The 23,849-nt window shown below is 33.2% G+C and overlaps 1 protein-coding gene across 2 annotated transcripts; it reads right to left on the bottom strand.

Annotated features, from left to right (window-relative positions):
* Positions 1-1,063: 1,063 nt before the first annotated feature.
* LOC127708168 (uncharacterized) lies at positions 1,064-13,467 on the bottom strand. Of its 2 annotated transcripts, none has more exons than XM_052213010.1 (2): positions 13,277-13,467; positions 1,064-3,500 (listed from the first exon to the last, which is right to left on the bottom strand). In XM_052213010.1, the coding sequence occupies exon 2, from the start codon at positions 3,476-3,478 to the stop codon at positions 1,526-1,528; it is 1,953 nt and encodes a 650-aa protein (XP_052068970.1). In that variant the 5' UTR covers positions 3,479-3,500; positions 13,277-13,467; the 3' UTR covers positions 1,064-1,525. The 2 variants fall into 2 exon arrangements, with proteins under 2 accessions (XP_052068970.1, XP_052068971.1); XM_052213011.1 differs by having other exon boundaries at positions 1,064-3,496.
* Between the last annotated feature and the right edge of the window lie 10,382 nt (positions 13,468-23,849).

Genomic DNA, 23,849 nt, shown 5'->3' with positions numbered 1-23,849 from the left:
TATATCAGGACACCTTATATTGAGGTGAAGGACTACATCGTTGGTAATATTGTATTTAGCAGTAATACCAGAGAGTTGAAGTTATCTTTATATCATAACCATGTTCTCGTCCTAGATATGCATTTAAATTTCCTCTGGACATTAAAAAGTCCATTCAAAGAGTTGAACCTAGGTGCTTTCTTACCAGTTATACACTATAGTACTGCTAGGTGCTTTCTTACCAGTTATACACTATAGTACTGTTCAGGGAAGCTAAGAACTGTCTTCAAACTTATATCAGGACACCTTATATTGAGGTGAAGGACTACATCGTTGGTAATATTGTATTTAGCAGTAATACCAGAGAGTTGAAGTTAAAGACTGTCTTTACAATTATACCAAAACGTACTGCTTAGGTTGAAACTAGTGGCCGTGTTAGCAAATTACACAAAGGAATTGAGCTAGGGGCTGTAGTAGCAGTTTTACTAAAGAACTAAATCTAGGGACTGTCATATCAATTATTCTGATAAAAAAAAGCTCCAAGGTAAATTCAAAAATGAGGAAATCCATAAAACCTGAAAAATCAAACGATAGACCACAATAACCAACGGAACGAATGGAAAACAACTGTCATTTTCCCGACTTGGTACAGGCATTTCCGAATAAATTGGTGGATTAAGCCTGGTTTTATAGCTAGCTAAAGCTCCCACTTGTATGACTGTTGTTTATAGTTCCGTTACAACATTTGGTGAGCAACTGGCCGTTAGTTTTCTCGTTTGAATTGTTTTACATTTGTCATTTCGGGGCCTTTTATAGCTGACTTTGTGGTATGGGCTTTGCTCATTGTTGAAGGCCGTACGGTGACCTATACTTGTTAATTTCTGTGTCATTTGGTCTCTTGTGGAGAGTTGTCTCATTGGCAATCATACCACATCTTCTTTTTATATATACAAAAACAGACTTAATAGGTTTATGTGACAATAGTTGGGACCCGACATCAAAAACTGTGTCAACATATATAACAGACATACAACACAACTGACTAAAATTGCAAACAAACTTATAAATACCTCTGCCAAAGACGCCAAGAAAAATATTTTTATAGTTGATAATATCATGGAAGTATTTGACAATTTAATACTTCCATGATAGTACATTAAAAGATAATGCCGCACTATTAAACATTTTCAAAATCAAGTTTTTTCATAAATATAGAATGTAATAATGGGCTAACATAAAAAAAAAAATGGCCGGACTTAAAAGCGTGGTGCAAACAGTGTTCATTTGCATATTGAACATGATAATGTTTTTATAATGAATTTTCCTTCAAAATCTGAGAAACTTACACAGCCTGTATGTAGCTTGAAATAATCAAGGTGACATATATCTTTGATATACCTTTTTTTACAAATAACACAATATAAACAATTATTTGCAAAGTATATAAAAAGAATTATATTATACTGCCACAAGGTGTTCAATTCATATCAGTACATAGAACATACGTACTAGTGTGAGTCCGATGTAAGTTCATTTTAGGACTGACTCAACTCAGCATATCTCTTATACTTTCCATAATGAATTTCAACCAATACCACTCCAAAAGAAAATAAATTTCAAGTTTTATAGACTGATCAGAAAGTGTTGTTTTTTTGGTTTTTAACTGTTGCAAATAATGGCTAAATATGCGACCGATTTCTTTTAATTTCTTGCTTTGAGCTTCGTCGTCGATTTCCTTTTTGTGAATATTTTTGTGAACTATAGCAATATCATGAATACTCGCAGATTCAAAAATCTGACGAAGATCGGAATATAATTCTTTTTTCCAAATTTCAGTGTTTTCTGAAGTATTCACTATTTGATTAGATCTCCCGGCATATTCTCCTAAAGCCCACTTAAATTCCATTTCACAACCTTGGCAAATGGTCTCAAATTTTTCTATTTTCTTTTTATAATTTTTCGAGGAAAAATCTTCTTGAACTATCACATCAACTTTAAACAAGCCAACGATCTTTTCAACCATTTCCGGTGTGTGGGTAGTCAGGTCCAGAAGAAAGAGCTTTTCTGTTAAAGAATGCGAATATTTGTAAATCCATTTGGCGAAATTGCTTTCTAAAATATCCGACCCTAATTCGTGTTTTCTCATTATCGGAATCTTTGCAGCAAACAGAGACAGCAAGCTATGTATCATAGACGTTTCGACTTTAAACAGACGTCCCTTGACTGATAAGTAAAAACCATTATTACTGTTACTGGTTGTGCATTGTTCGTCATTTTTTGGTAGAATTCCTTTCAATAAAATCACCTGTAAATCCTTGATGATGATCTCTAATAACAAAAAGGTTTCATTGTGTAAACAAAAATTTCTCTGTGTGAAACAATCCCTTAGTTTCAACTCAATGGCATCATAACTAGAGTTAAAGCTATCGCTATTTGCATCAGTTAAGCAAGTCAACATCGATGAAATTCTTGCACATATCTTGCCTTCGTTCCAGTGCTCTTTTCTCGGAAACTTGATGACTTCACTGAAAAGAACATGTTTTAATACATGCGAGGACACACCTTGGTCAAAGGCATCATTTATTTCGCCCGAAAAATACCATCTCTGTCGAAAATGACGAGGGAAGAGAACATCGCGTATGAATTTAAGAATTCTGTAACACATTCTTATGTTCATAGAAAGGTAATCACATATTGCGAACATATAAGTGTCAAATAGATTAGTTGTAACAACATAATTCTTTAACCCATCATAAATAATAGATATATGTTGAATTCCATCTCTTTTAGTTTTTTCTACTAAGCAGTTAAAAGGAGAATTCTTCAAATGTGAAAGTTTACTTTCAAAATATGTTTCCACAGTTGTATCTGTTTCTATGGCTATGGTAAAATCTAAACTAACTTTGTGTTTATGATCACATGAGCACTTCCAGCAAAGTTCTATATTTACAGCAGGTCCAGTAAAATACGGACCATCAATTTCAACATTTTTTCTTTCGTCAGATTTGGTGAGATCAGAAATAGTTTCTTCAAAAAGTTTATGAAACTCCAACTTTTCCGCGGGTTGGGTGTCGGTTTTTCCTTGTATGAAATCTTTGTAAGAGTTATCAAAGTTATCCGAGCGTATGATCCATGGCAGGATAAAGTCGAATTCGTTGATTGCAAGAATTTTTAGATTAAGAGGGAAACTGCCAACTGACACAATATTAAAGCTGAACTCTTCGGGGTTTTTCTTTTCTGTAATAAAGATGAGCACTTCAATGAAATCGACGATTGCATTTTCAAAGTTTTTTATGTCAAAGTTTTCCTTTTCTCTATTCATAGCTGGAACCTCAATGAGATGGTCTAGAAAGAGTAAGTCCTGTTCAAGATTTGCTTTGTTCCAGAAAAATCCCCTATAAGAGTTTCGCACAGCATTCAATATTTTGGTAGGACAATATTTTGATATATCCAAAAGTCTTTCCTTCAAATCACCAAGTGTTGTCCCCTTTTCCACCATTTTGGATTCAAAACAATACTGTCTATTGAAAGGAAAGAAAATTGTAAATTAAGCTATCACTTTTATAATCAATATAGTCCGGTAGAAAAATAAATATATGAAATAAGTAAATGACCTTCAGTTATCGGCAAATCTATCAATAAACTCATCATAGATGCCAAGATTAAAAGCTTGTACACCAGACGCGCGTTTCGTCTACAAAATACTCATGCGAAACACTCGAATCAAATAAGTAACAAAGGCAAAATAAAATACGAAGCTGAAGAGCATTGATTAACAAATCATTTGAATGAAGTGAACGAATATTTCATCACCACAAATCTGGCATAGTATAAGGAGTTATAGAGCGACGGTGTACAATAATAAGGGGTATATTCTGTATAAAAGAGGCAACAATAGTTTACTAGTGATTTTGAATTCACAAGTTTATTTGGAACATTCCATCCAAGAGAAACAAATCCGAGGGAATTTCAGGTTATATGACACCATCAGTATAGTATATTCTGACGGTTTAAGATTGAAGACCTCGAAATGATGTCTCGTGTGAGTTAAAGTCATATAAAACTTCAAATCTAAAAAAAAAGTTGAATATGTTTTATATACTTGAATTGCTAGGATGTACGTGAACTTTCTTGTAAAAGAAAATCCTTTGTTTTATGAAAATCTTTATAATGTGCGGCTATTGAATTGTTGTCTTCCCGTACACTAATTTGCCGATAATTTCCCGTATGCAGTGACCTTAACTACGAAACCTCTCGTTAGAACTTCGGCAATAGCACAGCGCAAGTGCGAAGGGAAACCCGTGATGAAAGATTATAAACAAACATGCACTGGAAGGTAAATAGTAATAACTGATTCTTAAAGAACTGTTAAGGAAATTTTTTAAGTTTAACAAATGGGAACACATAAAAATAAAAAGAATATATCACGACTCAATGTCAATGTCACGATCCGGTAAAATTCGGCAACAAACTCGAAAGTTAATAAGCTTGTGATCAACAATCACTGAATAAAATATTATTTGTCGATAATACGTTACAGATTCGTAATAAATATAAAAAAACGTGCATACAGGACTTAGATTAGTATAAATGCATGCATTGGTCCAATAACTTCGATAACATTGAAATTATAAAAAAAACTCGTTTCATATGACTTTAAGTCACAAGCGATAAAGTGATGAAAGATAGCACCGGGTTAAAGATCATCACAAACTTCACAAAGTAATAGAAATCCCGCGTTTCAAGAAATAGCGGGGAACATTTGTATTAACGATGCGTATGAATTTTATAATTTAGTCAAGTGAATATTTCCAAGTGCGGGGAAATATATTGAAATCCTTCATTTTATACCAAACAGTCATAGTGTCAAGATTGACACCGTGTTAGAATCGTCAGTAACTGTTCGAGAAGCCATTGCAAAAGAGGTTAAAAATGTTTTCGCTAGTTCTCAGCAGAGCAGAACATGTTGAACAATATGACCATATTGATGGATTCCAGAATGAACCGTTTACAAATCAATATTCAACAATCACAGTAGGATATTTTTAATGCACAAATCACTAAAATCAAAGAAATTGTATCAGATAATTGCAAATTTCAGAAGTAAAGTAATGTCTAAGCTTACTAAAACCTTACCCTTGCCTTATACTTCTGAAGTTAATATGTCGAAAGTACTTGCAACAGATGAAATGATAGCAAACGGTATAGACTTAGTTCATAAGCACCAAAAGTAAATTAAATTAGCGGATTATTCCGAGTTAGGATGGCGTGTAGTGCAAAAATACATTTCGAGTCCAATAGCAGACGATTTTGATGACAAGAAACGCATGAAGAGCCCAATCTAGACCCTAAAGAAAGTCAAAAGCGGAAACGGCAAACAAGCGTTCAAGACCTGTTCCAGATAACAAAAAGCGAAGCACGAACACAAACTAGAAGCACGGTATATGTTTTCCTTGCGAAAAGATTGGTCATTGGAGCGACAATTGTCCAGAAAATAAGAAGTCAAGATAATTTCTTTCAATTTATTAATTTTAATTAAAAATTTGTTATCATCTGAAACAAAAATAGAAAATTATCTGTTTTAACATAATATGTTGCCTTCTTTCTCAGTAACGAGCAAAAACAAATCATAAAACAAGAATATAACGAATGAAAAGTTCTCACCTTAAAAAAATGGAAATAAGTAAGCAAGTTATGTAGCATTTTTTAAAGCAAGAAGCACTTCCAAAATTGACTACGCAGACTTATGATACCCTGCCAATCTGATGCGCCAAGCCCTTTTCATCCGTTTTTTTTTCAGTTTGTTCTAATGTTGGGTTAGTACACCATTGTCACAGGATGGGAAAGAGATTAGCGCTCGCAAAAATGGTTCAACTTCGCCAGTTACGGCAATTGGTTGCTGTCTACAATATTTGTTTTTCTTTTATCTTTTTAAGCTGAAATCTGGCTGTTGGTTCTCTCGTTTGAATTTTTTCGCATTATTTCATGATAGGGCCTTTCTTTAGTAACTCACTTTATAATTAAAGTATTTGTTTTGCTCATTGTTGCATCAACGATCTTGTGTCTTTCTTAATAGTTTTTCATTGACAATCATACAATATCTACATATACTTTTATATCTAAACAAAACTTTATGCGCTAATATATATTATTTGATATATCCACAATGAATGTTAATGCCGGTAAAAAGATCCGTTGAATTTGCAATAGTTTTCACGATGACTAGTGTATAACAAAGAAAGGAGTCACCACACACCATTGTTTATGGACCAGATGCAAGGGTGCTTATTTTTTTCAGGTACTAATAAAACAGTAGAAATGCAAAAAAAGAGGCGAAAGATACCAAAGGGACATTCAAATGCGTTAGGCAAACACAAACTGACAATGCTAGGCAAAAAACTAAAAACGATCAAAATACAAACAACAGTATACAAAACACAACATAGAAAACCAAATACTGAGCAACACAAACCCCACCAAAATGCGGGAGTGATCGCAGGTTCTCCGCAGGGTAAGCAGATCCTACTCCACATGCGACATCCGTCGTATTACTACAAAATATACGTTGATAAGTTTCATCAAATACTTGTACTTGGACATCAGAAAATAGCGGATTGGTAATTGACTCTTATCTAACCCTAAGACATAACCAAATTGATAATCCATCGGTAAAGTAAATGTTCTAACCCGGAAACTTGACCAAAATATTAGAAACAGAAACCGGATTTCATGACAAAGGGTAGACGAGACTGTTACCGGTAAAAACAACACAGACATTGAAAAATTAAAGAACAACACATAAAAATATAGACTGAGCAACACGAACACACTTTTTTAAACAAAACTAGGGGTGATTTCAAGTGCTCCAGAAGGGTAAACCGATCATGCTCCACATGTGGCATCCGCTGTGTTGCCCATGTAAGTACAAACCCGGTGATAATGTCTGATTCGATAGGTGACATTTGAGGAAAAGGAGATGGGATTGTAGTTATGACTGTCGGAACATACCCGTCGTCATATGTGAAAAGAAATATTCCATAACAGTCAATCAACTCGCGGTTTCAAAATTTAAGAAGGGATGATTTCAACTTCACTACTTGGAACTCATCGTTTAATAGTGTCCTTGTATGCAGCAACTCTTTATCAAGGAAACCTTGATAGAAAATGCAAGCTCTGGAATATCGTATCAACTGGTTTATATATAGACAACTTATCTCACCTAATCCGCGAAAATTGGAAAGAAATCGAAGAATATCCTAAACTATCCAAGATCTTTCCCGAGCCACCTGTACTGGCTGTCCGTAGGCCCAAAAGTCTTAAAGACTTGCTGGTGAGAGCTGATTTATCCTCTCAAGCAGGCTCTTCGTCCGTGGCTCTTGCAAGGGTGGCTGGAAACAAACGATGTCTGACTTGCAAACAAATACTGTTTACCCAGACTTTTAACAGTCACTCTACTGGTACAGAATACACCATATTTTGCAATGTTAATTGCAAGACTACAAATGTTGTGTATCTCCTACAGTGTAAATGTGGTAAACAGTATGTTGGCGAGTCAGAAAAGCCGTTTCACAAACGAATGAACGGTCATCGTAGCGACTACCAATGCAAGCCAGACCTCCCTCTCAGTCGACATTTGAGATCCCCTGGCCACACTATGGCAGATCTCAATCGACTGACCATTACAATCATTGACCACAACTCTGCTTGGTCTAGGGAGGATAGACTCACTCGGGAAAGATTTTGGATAAGAAAATTAACAACTTTGGCACCAAATGGGATAAATGAAAAGATGTAGTTCGACTCCATGCAGTGCTTCACATTTGGGTTATATTACTTATTATTATAGTCTCTGTTTCTATTTCTTTACCTTACTCATCTCTAAAATAAATCTGTTGAATATACCAATTTAGATTGCTTAATTTTTTGAGGGATGTAAAAGTACCAAGCCACGTTCAACTAGTTAACCTTAGTCAAAATTTATTATTATATTTTAACGGCCGTTTGTTTGCGATGTTTAAATACGCAGACTCTGTTGTAACTACTTTACCGTTGTCAATTTTTAAATATTTATAAATTTAGATCGTTCAGTGCTGTTTATTTGGAATTCTTATTGACGCAATCGTTCTTGTAACATCATAACTGTCGTCACCGTTAAAGCTTTAGAATTGAATCATTAACCCATACGGTATATAAAAAATGTTGAATTAGATTGCTGACAAATAACAAATACATTGTGTATAAAAATTAATGTCTCTTCAGTGATGTTAGGGATCGAAACGGTATTTGGAAGGCCATATAATTTACCTCAATTTATATTGATATATATTTATATAAATTGAGGTAAATTATATGGCCTTCCAAATACCGTTTCGATCCCTAACATCACTGAAGAGACATTAATTGTCGAAATCCGGATATGGTGTACTAATTTTTGCACCTTTTGTTTGCGGTATACCGTCTTTTCCGCAAGTTTATTGTTTTCTGTTTGGTATTAAATTAATAATTTTAAAAGAACCATTTTGTAACATCTTGTGATCCGTTTATTTGGCAATCGCCAATGGCAGTCAGCAGGGTTTAAGAACATCTGTTGTTCGACCTGTTAGTCAAATGCGTTTTGTTAAAATATACTTTTTCACTTTTTTGGTCTTTTGGAAAATGTTGTTTGTGATATATTTAGACCCCTCTATCAAGAAATTTGTTTTGCATGCACACGTATAAAAATTGCGGTTTTTATCCAACGCAATCATAGGTTTGAACGTTGTTTTCAATTAAGACTTGTTTATATTTTTTCGTTTGAGCTTGTATTATATTTTCCTTTAGGTTGATATGATCCGTTCATCCTATTTCTAATATTTCGACTCTCCAAAATTCAAGAGTCTATCCTAAATTGAGGTAAATTATATGGCCTTCCAAATACCGTTTCGTTCCCTAACATCACTGAAGAGACATTTATTGTCGAAATCCGGATATGGTGTACTAATTTTTGCACCTTTTGTTTGCGGTATACCATCTTTTCTGCAAGTTTATTTTTTTCTGTTTGGTATTAAATTAATAATTTTAAAAGATCCATTTTGTAACATCTTGTGATCCGTTTATTTGGCAATCGCCAATGGCAGTCAGCAGGGTTTAAGAACATCTGGTGTTCGACCTATTAGTCAAATGCGTTTCGTTAAAATATACTTTTTCACTTTTTTGGTCTTTTGGAAAATGTTGTTTGTCCTGTATTTAGACACCTCTATCAAGAATTTTTTTTTGCATGCACACGTATAAAAATTGCGGTTTTTATCCAACGCAATCATAGGTTTGAACGTAGTTTTCAATTTGGACTTGGTTTTTTTATATATAGTTCAATCAGTTCGGGTTGAAATTGATTGAACTGGAACTGTTAACTTGTTTACTTATTTTACTATTTATTTTATGAATATATATATATATCTGCACATGTGAAAATTATTTTTTTAGGCCTATATATAAATATATATATATATACAAGTCTAAATTGAAAACAACGTTCAAACCTATGATTGCGTTGGATAAAAACCGCAATTTTTATACGTGTGCATGCAAAACAAATTTCTTGGTAGAGGGGTCTAAATACAGCACAAACAACATTTTCCAAAGGACCAAAAAAGTGAAAAAGTATATTTTAACAAAACGCATTTGACTAACAGGTCGAACACCAGATGTTCTTAAACCCTGCTGACTGCCATTGGCGATTGCCAAATAAACGGATCACCAGATGTAACAAAATGGATCTTAACTATTAATTTAATACCAAACAGAAAACAATAAACTTGCGGAATAGATGGTATACCGCAAACAAAAGTTGCAAAAATGAGTACACCATATCCGGATTTCGACAATCAATGTCTCTTCAGTGTTGTTAGGGATCGAAACGGTATTTAGAAGGCCATATAATTTACCTCAATTTAGGATAGACTCTTGAATTTTAAGAGTCGAAATAGGATGAACGGATCATATAAACCCGAAGGCAAATATAATACAAGCCAAAACGAAAAAATATAAACAAGTCTTAATTGAAAACAATGTTCAAACCTATGATTGCGTTGGATAAAAACCTATTTATATATATATATATATACTCCATATTCAGGGGTTGCTGGAATGTTGCTACATAGAAACGGAAAGTTCACATTTGGGAAGCTGAAATCGTCTTTTTTGTCGTAAAGTTTTGTTCTCAACCGACCATCATTGTTAATTTCAAGATGTAAGTCAACATATGAGGCAGGCGTACTGTATCTTTTGTATCCTTTATATCAAATTCGATGGAATAGATGCCGATAGATTATTGAAAAACACGTCCACCAAACGTAACAAATATGTTGTCAATCATGAAATCAAGCATCTTGATAATGTAAGTTTTAGAGCATTTTTGTTAGAATCAGAGTGATTTTTTACAGAGTGCGAATTATACATCCCTAAGACAAGATATATATATCTACGTTGGCCATTCATTTTCATAAAACAAAGTAGGACCAATTCGTTCAAATTTGTCTTTTGGCTTTTTTTTAAATGGGGAATACTTTTGTAAAGGGTAGAAAAGTTAAATGTTTTAATACTATTGCAAGAGGAAAGAGTCTTAGATCGTATCTTAGATCGTATGTATTCCAACAGATCTTTGGAATTTAGTATCCACATCTGATTCACGCCACCCCTAGAGTATGTAGTTTCACAATATCTTTGAAGTCCGCCTTTGGTTTCTGATAAAATTGATGTAATGATTTTAGAAAGAGTTTTCGTGCAAGATTTGGAAGACCCAGTAATATAACATTGTTTGTAACGACAGTTATGTAATTTAGGTATCCAATACAGTGAAAGAAGATAAAATTCTTCATCTTTGGTTGAAATTCCAGAAGAACAGACCTATGATTATTCAGGATGTCCTCCTTGGTAAGTGTATTTTGGGTATATGTTCAGTTTCCAAGTAAATTGTCACTTCCATTATCAAGCAGTTTGTGTTATGTAATTTAAACACAAAAACGATGTTGATTTGGGGCTTTATCTGCAGGGACAACACCATATTTGTCATGGAGGTAGGACAGGTGCGTAGCAACATTTGGGTTTTAAAGATCGATGTATCATGTGTATCCATAGACCCATTCAGTTCTTTTAGTCTAATTTGTATCAACGACCTCACAGCCCAAACCCATTCGAAAAGATTTTGTATTTTGAAGTGTGTTTCCAACTGATGGATTAAGGCCCCCACGATATTTCGGGCCTTTGGATAACACAGGGGGGGTCCTGGAAACGTTGAAGTTCATTCACCAACAACCGCTCTAACCTCTTATGTTCTTGGATTTTATTAATAAGCAAATCCGGTCGATGACTTCATCACTAAATTCTCAGATGAGTTCTATATGCTTTATAATTTCGTTTTTGGTCAGTGATGCCTTTTTGAAATGTAAATTTTATTTAAAATCAAAATTGTAATCCTTCCCGCAATTGATTTTAATGAATTTAAGTTAAACTTTCACATCAGCAATTTCTTATACAGCTGCTACTCAAACTTTATAAAATGTCAACAGAGTCTGAGCAGAAATGTGATGAACCAGGGTTATGTCAAAGAACGTCTCGTCCTTTTTCTAAAAAAAAAAGTGTATCGGAAGATACCAAGACCTTGTTGATAAATATTTCGTATCAACTTCACAAATAATACATGATGGTCTTGGAGTATAGATTCTAGGTACTGACGTTGTTTATTATCTAAATTACGTGTTATAGTGTTCCTTTTATTTGTTTTTGTATATTTTTAACCTTTACTGTTTACTTCATTTTTTGTAATATCCTTTTGGCGTGGCTCGGTATTTATACATACCGCCATTGTGTTATTGTGCTATGGTAATTTTTTTTATTCTTGTCTTTCATTTTTGCTTATGTGCTTTGTCTATAGAGTGTCTATATGCTCTTTGTTTTTCTTTGTTGACATAGATGTTTGTGATTAAGATTATAACACAATGTTGACTGCTGTACCCCAATTTCTGACATTTTTACCTATTATAATTGTTTGTTTTGCTCACACATTGTTGTCAATAGAATGGAATTATATGCGACTGTCATACAAGTGAGAGGTTTAGCTAGCTATAAAACCAGGTTTAATCCACTGTTTTCTACATAAGGAAATGCCTGTACCAAGTCAGGAATATGACAGTTGTTTTGAGCTTTTGATTTTGCCATTTGATATAGGACTTTCCGTTTTTAATTCTCCTCGGAGTTCTGTTTTTTTGTTATTTTACTTTTATGTAAATTGAACAATCAGTGCGGGTTGGTTTAATTTGTTATTTTAACTGGTAAATTTATTTATATCGACAAGGAACTTTGGAGATACTTTCTCAGATATTTTCGATTAAAGATATTCCATGTTTTATAGAGATACGTTCCATAAACATGTTAAACTTGATCCAATATTGCTATATGTGGATTTTTTGTGTTGGAAGGTTCTCAACTATGAGGTGTATTTTGGCTGCTGTTTTCACAGTTGTCACCTTTTCAATTTGGTCATGTGCACAGTTATTTGAAACCAGTTGAAATCCATTCCTTTATATATCTGGACTCCATTTTAACTAATTCTTCTCTTTTTTAACATAACAAATAGTACGACATGAATGTTCGGCTCTAGTACATAAAGGTTTAACTAGCTAAGAAAACTTTGTATTACTGCAACACATAATTTTTATTTTAAAATTGTGTGCTTTAAATCAGGAGTAGCTACATGTTTATCTGATATATAAGGGTGTGTAAATAGTAAATATGTTATTGAAATAAAGTACTGCAATATTGTATGTACCCAGATGTTTACATTAATTTGAACACAACAGAATTGAATAGAATAGATAGTTGTACATTTATAACATGCTTACATGTTACTATTTAACAATTCAAATGACAATTATAAATAGAAAGTAAATGTATATCGTATTCTTGTGTATAGCAGTTTCATCAGTGACCATAAGACCAGAGCAACATAAGAAGCTGATGCCAAGTAATGAATGTTGCCAATGAGCAATATGTACCAAGGTCGGCGGCCATGAAATCATTTTCAATGTTTGAATAATAAATAAAATATGTTAGCGATCAATCAAGACCTTCAAGTGTCTTAGATACATCGATAGAACATAAGAGACAAAAGATAATAAAATGTCCAGACCAGGTGTCGCTTATAAAGAACAGAAAACACCAAAAACGAGATAACTAAATGCCATTGTTAGAATAACTGTATACATTGAATGGACATTCGTTTATGATCGATAACATATATACATAAATGAATTTATCTTACCTTTATATTAGTTTGTGGAAATGATTATTGTAGGACCTGTTATGTTGACCTCTTTCCATCGGTTAACTTATTTATATATTAAACTCACAAAAAGTTGGTTTAGTAAGATGGTAAATTCCGAATATATTTTGGTATGTACAAAAATACTGAATGACTTATTTACTTCCTCGTTTTGGTAGTCATTTAATAAGTTTGAACTTTAAAACATCAAGGGACAGATACTTGGGGATCATTAGGGGAGTTGAACAAGATAAGATAAGATATCTTTTATTCCAATTAAAGGGTCCATGAAGAGCAAAGTAGTTTAGTGCAATGACTTTAATAAAAGCGGGAGGTTTGGCTAGCCACAAAACCAGGTTCAACCCACCATTTTTTTCTTAAAAATCTGTTTTTAAAAAATCCCTGTATTAACAGTCAGGAAGGAAAATGGAGAGGGACGTTCAAGGACGATCCATCGTAACTTTATACTATCCATTGGTTTCCTAAGCGACAGACCAGATCTACATCTACTTTAAAACCGAAAACAAAGACCAAGAATAAAACCTTTAAGAAGACACATGAAATGGATACAACTTGACCTGACTGGTAAGAATGGGATAATAGAATCAGCACAAGAACCGGTATTGTCAGTGATTCATCTATCACTGAACAGATTGTACCTAGTCCATCCCAGTCATCTGCGGGTACTGCTAGTATCAGAGGAATTCACACTAGTACAGGAAGGAAGCTTTTCTAATAATGAGACTGCTTAGGAGGAACCGCCTGTTGTACTCATCATAGATACCAGGATTAGAATGTTGTACGCCTGAAGCGAGTTTCGTTTACAAAAGACTCGTCAGTGACGCTCGAATCATAAAAAGACAAATAAAGTACAAAGTTAAAGAGCACTGAGCACCCAAAATTTCGAAAGGTTTTGCCAAATACAGCTAAGGTATTCTATTCGTGGGGTAGAAAGTCCTTAGTAGATATTAGAAGATGTGGTATGAGTGCCAATGAGACAACTCTCCATCCAAGTCACAATTTGTAAAAGTAAACCATTATAGGTCAAAGTACGGCCTTCAATACGGAGCCTTGGCTCACACCGAACAGCAAGCTATAAAGGGCCCCAAAAATGACTAGTGTAAAACCATTCAAACAGGAAAACCAACGGTCTAATCTATATAAAGAACGAGAAACGAGAAACACCCACGAACCACACCAACAAACGACAACCTATGAACACCAGGCTCCCGACCCAGGACAGGTGCAAACAAATGCAGCGGGTCCAAATGTTCCAACAGGCGCCAACCCTCACCCTGACCGAAACAATAGTGTTACATCACAACATAGAAAGACACACTATTAAATATCAATTGATATGGCTAACTCAATCAAAAGACATATTAACAAAAACAAGTGAACATACACTGAACGAATAAATTTGATCTATGACACAATGTAAATACAATATTAATAAAACAAGGAGGTTAGATGTAAAACAGTATCAGAAAGACAACCATAACCTTGGACAAAATGCCGCCAAATAAAACAACGTACACCATGTACACAGGTAAATACAAATAATTTTGTTGTAAGGTATACATAGAGTACGGAAATAATTTTTACAAAATAAATAATTTTGTTGTTCCTAGTTCGAGAACAAAAGTGAAAATTTATCGTCATACTGAACACTCATCAAAGGTGGTATATATTAAAAATAGTGAGACGAGATATAACACTGAATAAGTAAACATTAAATAACAAAAATACATTACAAACTGTATCAACATGTCAAATTAACACAGTTACTGAAAGCTAGTTAAAAGCCAAAAACAACTAATAATAACAAATCATGCATCAGAGACTAAAGTCAACTAAAACACATCCCAGGGATTTAGTGTTTTAGTGTTTTAACGTCATGGACAGTCAAAGCAGACATGACTTGTGCAATGCAAAAATAAAAGTATCGACATGCAGTAGGATAGTTAGGAGTTAATTAACCTGTTAATAGATATGTATAATGTAATATATAGATAGAGTAATCTCTATATAGAAAGTGAACGTGGATGTGTATTCATACATCCCAAAAAACCGTTTGAAAAGAATACAAATTTAGTTATGTTTTAATTTGCTGATGACAAAATCGATATTTGTGCCAATGTAAACTATATTCAAAGATCTAATTACAACATTGGTAAGATATTTCGAAAAATTCAAATTTTCGTAAACAGTTATATTTGTGACCATATAACTGATAATTCATGTCAAAACAGAAGTGTTGATTACTGGTCTGAAAGATATTCTATTGTTAACCGAGACGCATCTTGATCAACGGATTGACGATTGTAATTTTCTTCTAAAATCTTTTTCAAATATAAATCAGCGAAAATATAGTACGGCGGTGGTCTGCTTACATATGCCGAAGACGGTATACGAATGGTACGAAATCATGAACTAGAAAATCCCATCGACGAAGTTATTTTGGTTGAATCAAATTCCAAAATACTTTCTTGCCTGTGACGGATTCATGGGGGAGGTTGCAGAGGGTGATCACCCTCCTTTTGATTTGAAAATTTATTATTTTTAGCATAAAATTGTCCAAATAAATGTCGCCTCGTTCCGCCAGGCGGTATATTCCATTTCCTGCAATTCCTTCCAAAAATCCGCCCCTGCTTAAAATGCAATTCATATCAAGCACATTGGATTGACCTAGATTATTGGCACAGATGGACATAAGCAATTCAGTTGACCACTCAGATCAACGAAAATCGTGCTGGTTGGTGACTTTAATGAGGACTTTCCACCTTTCCATGGAAAGACGTTTTGATTTTGTTCTGATCATTTTCTGATTATTTTTTTATTCTTCGGCCACTTTAGTTTTTGAAATGTCTCTTTTGTTCCGTAGCATGTCGAAAAGAAACTTGGTATAATATATTGAACAGTTATTAAGCTTTTGAAACTCACCCTTTTTTAACCAAACACTTTTGCACATGGGAGTTTTCTTTCCATATACAGTTTTTTTCTTGTTATCGATTCTCATCAGAAACTGTTAAGGTATTGCTTAAATTATTTCTCCAAAATGCTCGTTACACGTCAGGACATTCTGGTTAATTTGGACCAATCAATCCGGTTACACGCAATAAGAGGTGTTTCCCTTTTTTGTGTTCGACATAAATGGTATGTCGGTGTAACTCATAAACCTTAAGTTGTAGAGACTTAGGGTATTTTGATATGAGGTTAGCAGGAAATTGTGTTCAAGGGTCAATGTCATGTTCTATATTTTGAACTGTGTTGTTATTGCAACTCCTCATAAACCGTAAAAGTTATCGACATAATGCTTTTGTCCAATTATAAGATACCACTTGACGGAACATCAATACATTTGAATCGAAGTGCTCTAGTGACTTTTTTACAAGATTTTTCTCCCCTTAAATATTCAAAATATGCTGTTTGGAAGGATAACTTCTTAATCATACATACAAAATCATTAAATGTATTTCTGATTTGAGATCCTTGACCTTGAAATTGAGGTCAATGTTAATATTTTAACCTTTGCTATAACTTCATACTGGAACATGGTAAAGCCATAAGAACTTTTGCATTGAGTAAGACGACATATGATCTTGAATAAGTCAACCGGAAGTGACCTAATGTAAACAGGAAATAGCCTTTTTTTGTACTTATTTCATGTAAAAGAATCTAGAAAACATATACTTTTAAAATTAGTGTGAAGAAACCTATCATATGAACCGGGAAGGACATTAAGTAAGTCGAAAGAAGCAAACTGTTTCCCTTATTTCAAGCAAAAGTATAAAGAAACCATATATTTTTCGAATCAGTAAAATTTTATCTATCATATGACACCGGATGTAGCATTTTGTATATCAATTTATGAAAAGAATCGTTTAAAAGTTCTTTAATATGTAAAATATGTAAAAAAAAAAAAAAATTCAACATTACTTTACATACCAGTACCAAAACATTCAGACCGTCAATAGATCTTAATTTTTAAAAAAATAATTAAGAAGTGATTACCGAACGAATATGAAAAATCCAGCAGGTGGTACTACGTGTGCGAGTTAACAGTTTTACAGTAATGATAAGTTTACTTCTATTTTTGATGCTCTGAACTGGTTTTTCAAATAAGACATTTATGTTTCACCCTTTGTTTACATCATTTTTATTAATTTTTTATATATCAATTAAGATCATTAAATCATTAAATGTATTTCTGAAAGAGCACCATCCCTTTTATATATTTTTTCCCAATAATCTTCATCCAAATATAGTCTGTGTTGTTGAAAATGAAAGGTTGGGGTCATCCGACATATAATTTTAAAAGAAAATATTGTAACAATCAATATCAAGTCAAATTTCATTGAGAAAAAAAAAATATTGCAAGCGTTTCCCATCATTTTGAAAAACAAATGTTAAATACTAGTATTGCCCTTTGTTATATCTGTAGAGGTTAATGTCCTCAGTGCCGATTAGTGGAATTAAGTCAATCTAAACCAATAATTACGGATTACTGTAATGCTCTGCTGTTTTAGCATTCTGGAGAGATGGTCGAACTCTCACTGACATATTTAACACAAGGAGTGTGTGCAGTTGTGTTTGGTTTCCCTGCCCTATTTGTTGTACAATTGTTATCTTTTACAAGTTTCTCCTGTATTATTTGTTTTCATTTATGTTATTGACTAATTGTTGTAAAAGAAAGGCGAAAGCTACCAGAGGGGCATTCAAACTCATAAGTCAAAAACAAACCGACAACGCCATGGCTTAAAAAGAAAAAAAGACCAACAGACAAACAAAAGTACACAAAACACAACATAAACTAAAGACTGATCATCACGAACCCCACCAAAAACTGGGGGTGATCTCAGGTGCTCCGGAAGGGTAAGCAGATCCTGCTCCACATGTGGCACCGTCGTGTTGCTCATGTTAGTACAAACCCGGTAATAAGTCTAATTCGGTAGGTCACATTCGGGAAAAGGGGGACGGGACTGTGGTTACGACATTAGGAACATGTCCGCTATCATCTGTGAAACGGATATTCCATAGCGGTCAACCAACTCGTGATGGCGTCCGTAAAACTTACGAAGGGATGATTTCAACTTCACCACCTGTAAGTTGTCTAGCTGACTAGAGGATATGATATTAAAGGGGATTAACAGTTCGCCAGCAGCAGTAGCAAACCAATCTCATTACAGAAATATTGACTGGGGGTAGTTATTACTGGCGACTAACTGTTCACCAGCCCAAGCGGCAAAACAATGTGAATACAGACATATTGATTTGGGGAAGATGATATTACAGAGGACTAACAGCCTACCAGCAGTAGTAAGGGAGATTTGCTTTTGCTGTTAATTGTTGTACATGTTGTTCCATCTGAGATCTGAAGAAAGTGTAATGCCTCGATATTTTGCTGGCTGGACTTGTTCTATGATATGACCATGCATTTTGTTATAGAAATGTATTGTCTTTTCTTTGTTGAGACTCTAAGGATGTCAAATGTTCCGGGTGGAATGACATCATCGATTGATTGTTGGTTGCTTAACGTTTTGTTGAAAGTATTTCATAGAAATAAGAAGATGTGGTATGAGTGCCAATGAGACAACTCTCCATCCAAGTCACAATGTGTAAAAAGTAAACCATTATAGGTCAAAGTACGGCCTTCAACACGGAGCCTTGGCTCACACCGAACAGCAAGCTATAAAGGGCCCCAAAATGACTAGTAGTGTAAAACAATTCAAACTGGAAAACCAACGGTCTAATCTATATAAAAAACAAGAAACGAGAAACACTTAAGAACCACATCAACAAACGACAACCACTGAAACAGGTTCCTGCCTCAGGTGCAAACAAATGCAGCGGGTTTAAACGTTTTTATAAGGCGCCAACCCTCACCCTAAACTAAAATAATAGTGTAACATTACAACATAGAAAGACATACTATAAAATATCAATTGAAATGCCTGTTCAGGACGAGGAATAACATGAGCCAGTCTTTTTTTCCATTGTATTGCTTCTTCGAAGTCTTCTTGAAGTTTAATACAATAGTTTTGACAGGTAGTAGGCCAGTAAATGTTACTGGGGTCTGCAAAGTCTTATTTGGCTGTGATTTAGGTAGTCAGGTAAGACGTTAATGTAAATAAGAGAGTATTTGTCCTAAATGTTGCTGGATTTTTTTCCGACTTTGTGTTTTCGAGGACTGTTTGGGTTCTGTTGGAGATAAATGATTCAATCCATTTAGTTGCCTAATCTGAAATGCCGTAGTGTTTTAATTTATAAAGTAAGCGTTTGTGTGGCACTTTATCAAATGCTTTGGCAAAATCAATGATGACCTGATCAGTTTGTATGTTTTTATCATTGCAACGAGCTAGTAGGTGTACCAGAGATATAACCTAGCTGTGATTCGCATTATCGTTTGGTCTGAATCCGTTTTGCAATTCGAGTATTTCATTTGTTTTAAGGTATTTCATCATGCTACTAGCTAGTATATGTTCATGTAATTTATATGAGATGCAAGTGAGTGATATTGGTCTGTAATTACCAAGTTGAGGTTTGTCTCCTTTATACTGGTGAAACGTTAGCATGGTTCCAGTCTGATTGTACTTTGCATGTTTCTAGAGATTTACTGAAGATGATTTCCCTTCTGTATTTTGCTAGCAATATTATCTGGTCCTGTATGTTTGTTGGTGTCTATAGTTTTGATAAGTTTATATACTCCTTCTCCACTGTTGTTTATTTGTTCCGTTTTAGGGTGTGAACTAGGTTCTTTCGTTGGTATTTCTGTATTTGTTTCTGATGTGAAAGCAGATTGATTGTTTAGTATGTTGGCTTTTTCAGAGGGATTTGTATTAAGGGTATCTTTGCTTCGTAGAGGTGTTATGTATGTTTTCATTTCTTTGGGTTTTTATAAAAAGTTTTTTTGATTTCTTGTTGAAACATTGCTGGTCTTGTTCTTTTATATTAATGTCAAAGATTATATTTTCGATGTATGGCCAGTATGCATTTCTCATCTCTTTTTGAAGTTTGGTCTTTATCTCTTTGTATTTATTGTTGTACGAGTCATGATTTTCTTTTTGTAAAGTTTGTTTTTCTTTCTGATGAGTTTTTTTTTAGTCTTTGTTTCCCCATGGTAATTATGATTTCTTCCCAATTACTTTAGTTGGTATATTTTGTTGATGGTTTCTGTTGGTTATTTTTTTCAAAGGTGGTCCATAGATCATCAACAGTCGTACTTGTCTTGTTTACTTCTTAATATTCATGTGTAAATATGAAATCTTTCTTTATGTTCTCCCAGTCTACATTTTTGTATTGAAGTGCTTTATGTCGGTGTTGTTTTGGTGTTGGAATAACAAAATTTATTTCACAAAAGACAATGCCATGGTCACTTCCTCCAATAGTTGGGAGGGTCTCAATTCTGTTTACATAGGATGGATTTGTCATGCAGATTTAGTCTCAAGTTCTAAAATTTGTTTTTCTTGTTTATTTTATCGACTTGGAGAATATGATATTCCAGAGGCAGTTACTAGCAGCAGAAGTGAAGTAAAACATACTCTTTTACATAAAAGTCACTTACATATTCCTTATAATTTGTGCATCTATTTAAGCTTGGCATTTCGTCGATTTCTTTTTTCCGTAGGCAGCCTTTCGTTGACCACTGATCTTTTTTTCTTTTTTTGGTTTTATTTGTGTGTTGAAGGGCTTACCCTGCATCTCCATTCATATATTTGTTAGATTTCTGAGCATGTGGTGGGATTGTTGTCATATGTACATACATATCAATATTATGGTTCATGTGTAAAACCAGAAACAGTTCTTATGAAAATAACCCTCTTTATTTATTACTTCATGGTTTTCAATCAATAAAAAAATCTTACAACAAATTAATAAATCAATAAATCATAAACAATTTAATACAGGATTTTAGTTACTATAAAAAAAGAAAAAACCAATATCATATTGCAATACAACTATGCAAGCTTGCAGACTTTTATCATTTCTAATGATACTGTTTCAGAGTTCTTATATAAAATGTGGAAAAAGTCATTACTATATACCTGTACTTCAATATTCAGACTTTCAATAGCTCTTAACTAAAAATATTACAGGAAATATAAAAGTGGATCACCAAATGAATAAAATATGAAAATCCACTTGGTGGTTCCACATGTGCCAATTAACGGTTTAATAGTAATAATAAGTTTAATTCTGGTATCTTTAATATTCTTAACAGGTATTTCAAATAAGACATTTACGTTTCATCTTTTCTTTACATCTCACAAAGGGGATAAAATTAAGTATCTTCATTTTTATGATTTATTTTGATATCAGATGAGATCATTACATGTATTTCTGAAAGAGCACCATCTCTTTTATATTTTTTTTCAATAATCTCCATTCAAAATATAAAGTCTCTGTTGCTGGAAAAGAGCATACAGATAAACCCAAAGAAACTATTAAATGAGAATAATTTGCTAGATATCGACAACAGTCTTTCTAAATAGTTCTCATCAAGATACACTGTAAAAAAACAAAACATATCAACTGATGAACTACAGCATCCTCTGGTCAATAGTGTATATTTTTAAAAATTAGCTTTTTCAAAGAAAATCTATCATTTTGAATTTGCTCATTACAAGATGGCTACATTGGTCACAGGTATGGTAATGAACTAAAGTAGAATGTGCAGCCTTTTTCTAATTTGTTTGACTATTTAATATGTGAGCAGGTTTGCAGATTTTATACCTCAAAAACATTTGGTACATTTATTGGCATTTTGTCAAAAGTCTAATGGACAAGGTTAAAACATATGTTTAAACTGTAGTTTACATCATTAGTACTATTAACAGAATCAAAAACGGAATATTTTTCTGAGTTTCATTCCTCCCATCGAATTCTGTTTTTGGTGAAAAAAATAGGAAAAATGTAAACAAATAAATATCTTTTAATGTTTTTGGTCTCTTAATGTAAGAAACTAAATATATCAAATAAATAATCTGACAAGAGTATTGACTCTGTCTCAGCATACACAAGTATTTCATTCTTTAGAAAAAAAATCATAATCATCACAGTTAAACTTTGCATAGGTTATAAACATATGGCAATAAAGATAATTTCTAATTCTTTTCATGTCTGATAGTTTTTATTAAACTTTAATGAAAACATTTTTTATTGGATACACCTATTACAGTAATTTTACTTCAAAATTGGTATGAACTTTATCTATTGGGAAAAGAACAAAGCAAAAACTTTTGATTCTGGAATATTTCTAACAGTAAAATTGTGATCAAAGTTTAAGATATAGGTTTTACACATAACTTTCAGTAACATCAATTAATAAAACCCTCATATAAAACCATGTTATGTTGTAATACCTATGAATTCAGTATTGTAATTCCCAAACAATCTCTATATCCATAAATATGATTCCCCAAGAGTAACCACCCATAACATAAGCATAAAAAAAGAATATATTAACAATAACATATACAATATCAATAATAAATAAGGATTTACAATTATATATATCACAATAATCTGTTTAGCACATTTGAGTCATGTTCAACAAAAATGTATGGTTTTCTTGTACAATATAATTTCATGCCATCACATAAACAAAATAGAAAGGAAAGATCATTCAGATAATCAGTGTAGCCATTTTTATTCTACTGACATTGTTTGTGTTTATTTGGTTTGATAACTTCTATATCAGGGATGTTAGTGCGATTAATACTCAAATACTCAATGTTGCAAAAGAAAAGCAATATATGGAAAACTTAAAAGAAATATTAATAAAAATTCAAAAGAGGTACTTTACACAAGGAACAAATCACCTTGATAAACTATGCAGATATAAATTTATTTCTTTTCCCCTCAATTCCAAAATGTATGTGGCATTTAGTTTTTTAATTAAATCAACCTCTATAATAAATTTTAAAAATTTCAGATGAGGCAAGAATGATTTTTTAACCTGTCGGAAAAAAGTTCTGGTGAGCTGTGTTTTATGTTTTTCAAACCCAACTATCTCATCTTATCTTATCTGGCATGACATAAAAGATGCCTTCTCAAATGACACTTTTTTCACTTGAAGTCATTAAAACTGTTAACTAAAACATTTGTTTGACAAAGATCAAGACTTGTAATATGAAATAGTGGTCTTGCTCCTATAAATATGGAAAAACGTAATCAATATTTTCCTGTCTGATCTCTGAAGACTTTAGCATTTGTAAATATTATCTGTCACTTATCTTTCTTTTTTGTTAAAATTAGTGATGACATGAAGATTTCCTCCATAAATAAATCTATAAAACATATCAAAATATAACACATGCAATAAATAAACAATATATTATGTAAAATTGGATTTTTGTACTTTTTTATGCATATTAAACATTAGATAATGAGTATGGTAACGTGTACAAATTCAAGCAAATAAACTCTTTAGAAGTCTTCAGAATTATAGGTACTTTTATTGTTAAAACCCCCAAAATTGGTTAAATTTTAATTCTTAAGGCTGTGTTAACCAATACCTGTTCTTGTGTATGTTTTTAAGAAAATTACCAATAATGCTTTAGATTCTAGCTAT

Source organism: Mytilus californianus, unplaced genomic scaffold, assembly GCF_021869535.1.
Source record: "Mytilus californianus isolate M0D057914Y unplaced genomic scaffold, xbMytCali1.0.p SCAF_7, whole genome shotgun sequence".
Taxonomy (NCBI): domain Eukaryota; kingdom Metazoa; phylum Mollusca; class Bivalvia; order Mytilida; family Mytilidae; genus Mytilus; species Mytilus californianus.
The sequence above is the reverse complement of the archived record's forward strand: the minus strand, read 5'-3'. Positions and strand labels throughout refer to the sequence as shown.

Excerpts from the sequence above, each read along its gene's own strand:
- LOC127708168 (XM_052213010.1), bottom strand. The coding sequence starts at position 3,478 with ATGGTGGAAAAGGGGACAACACTTGGTGATTTGAAGGAAAGACTTTTG.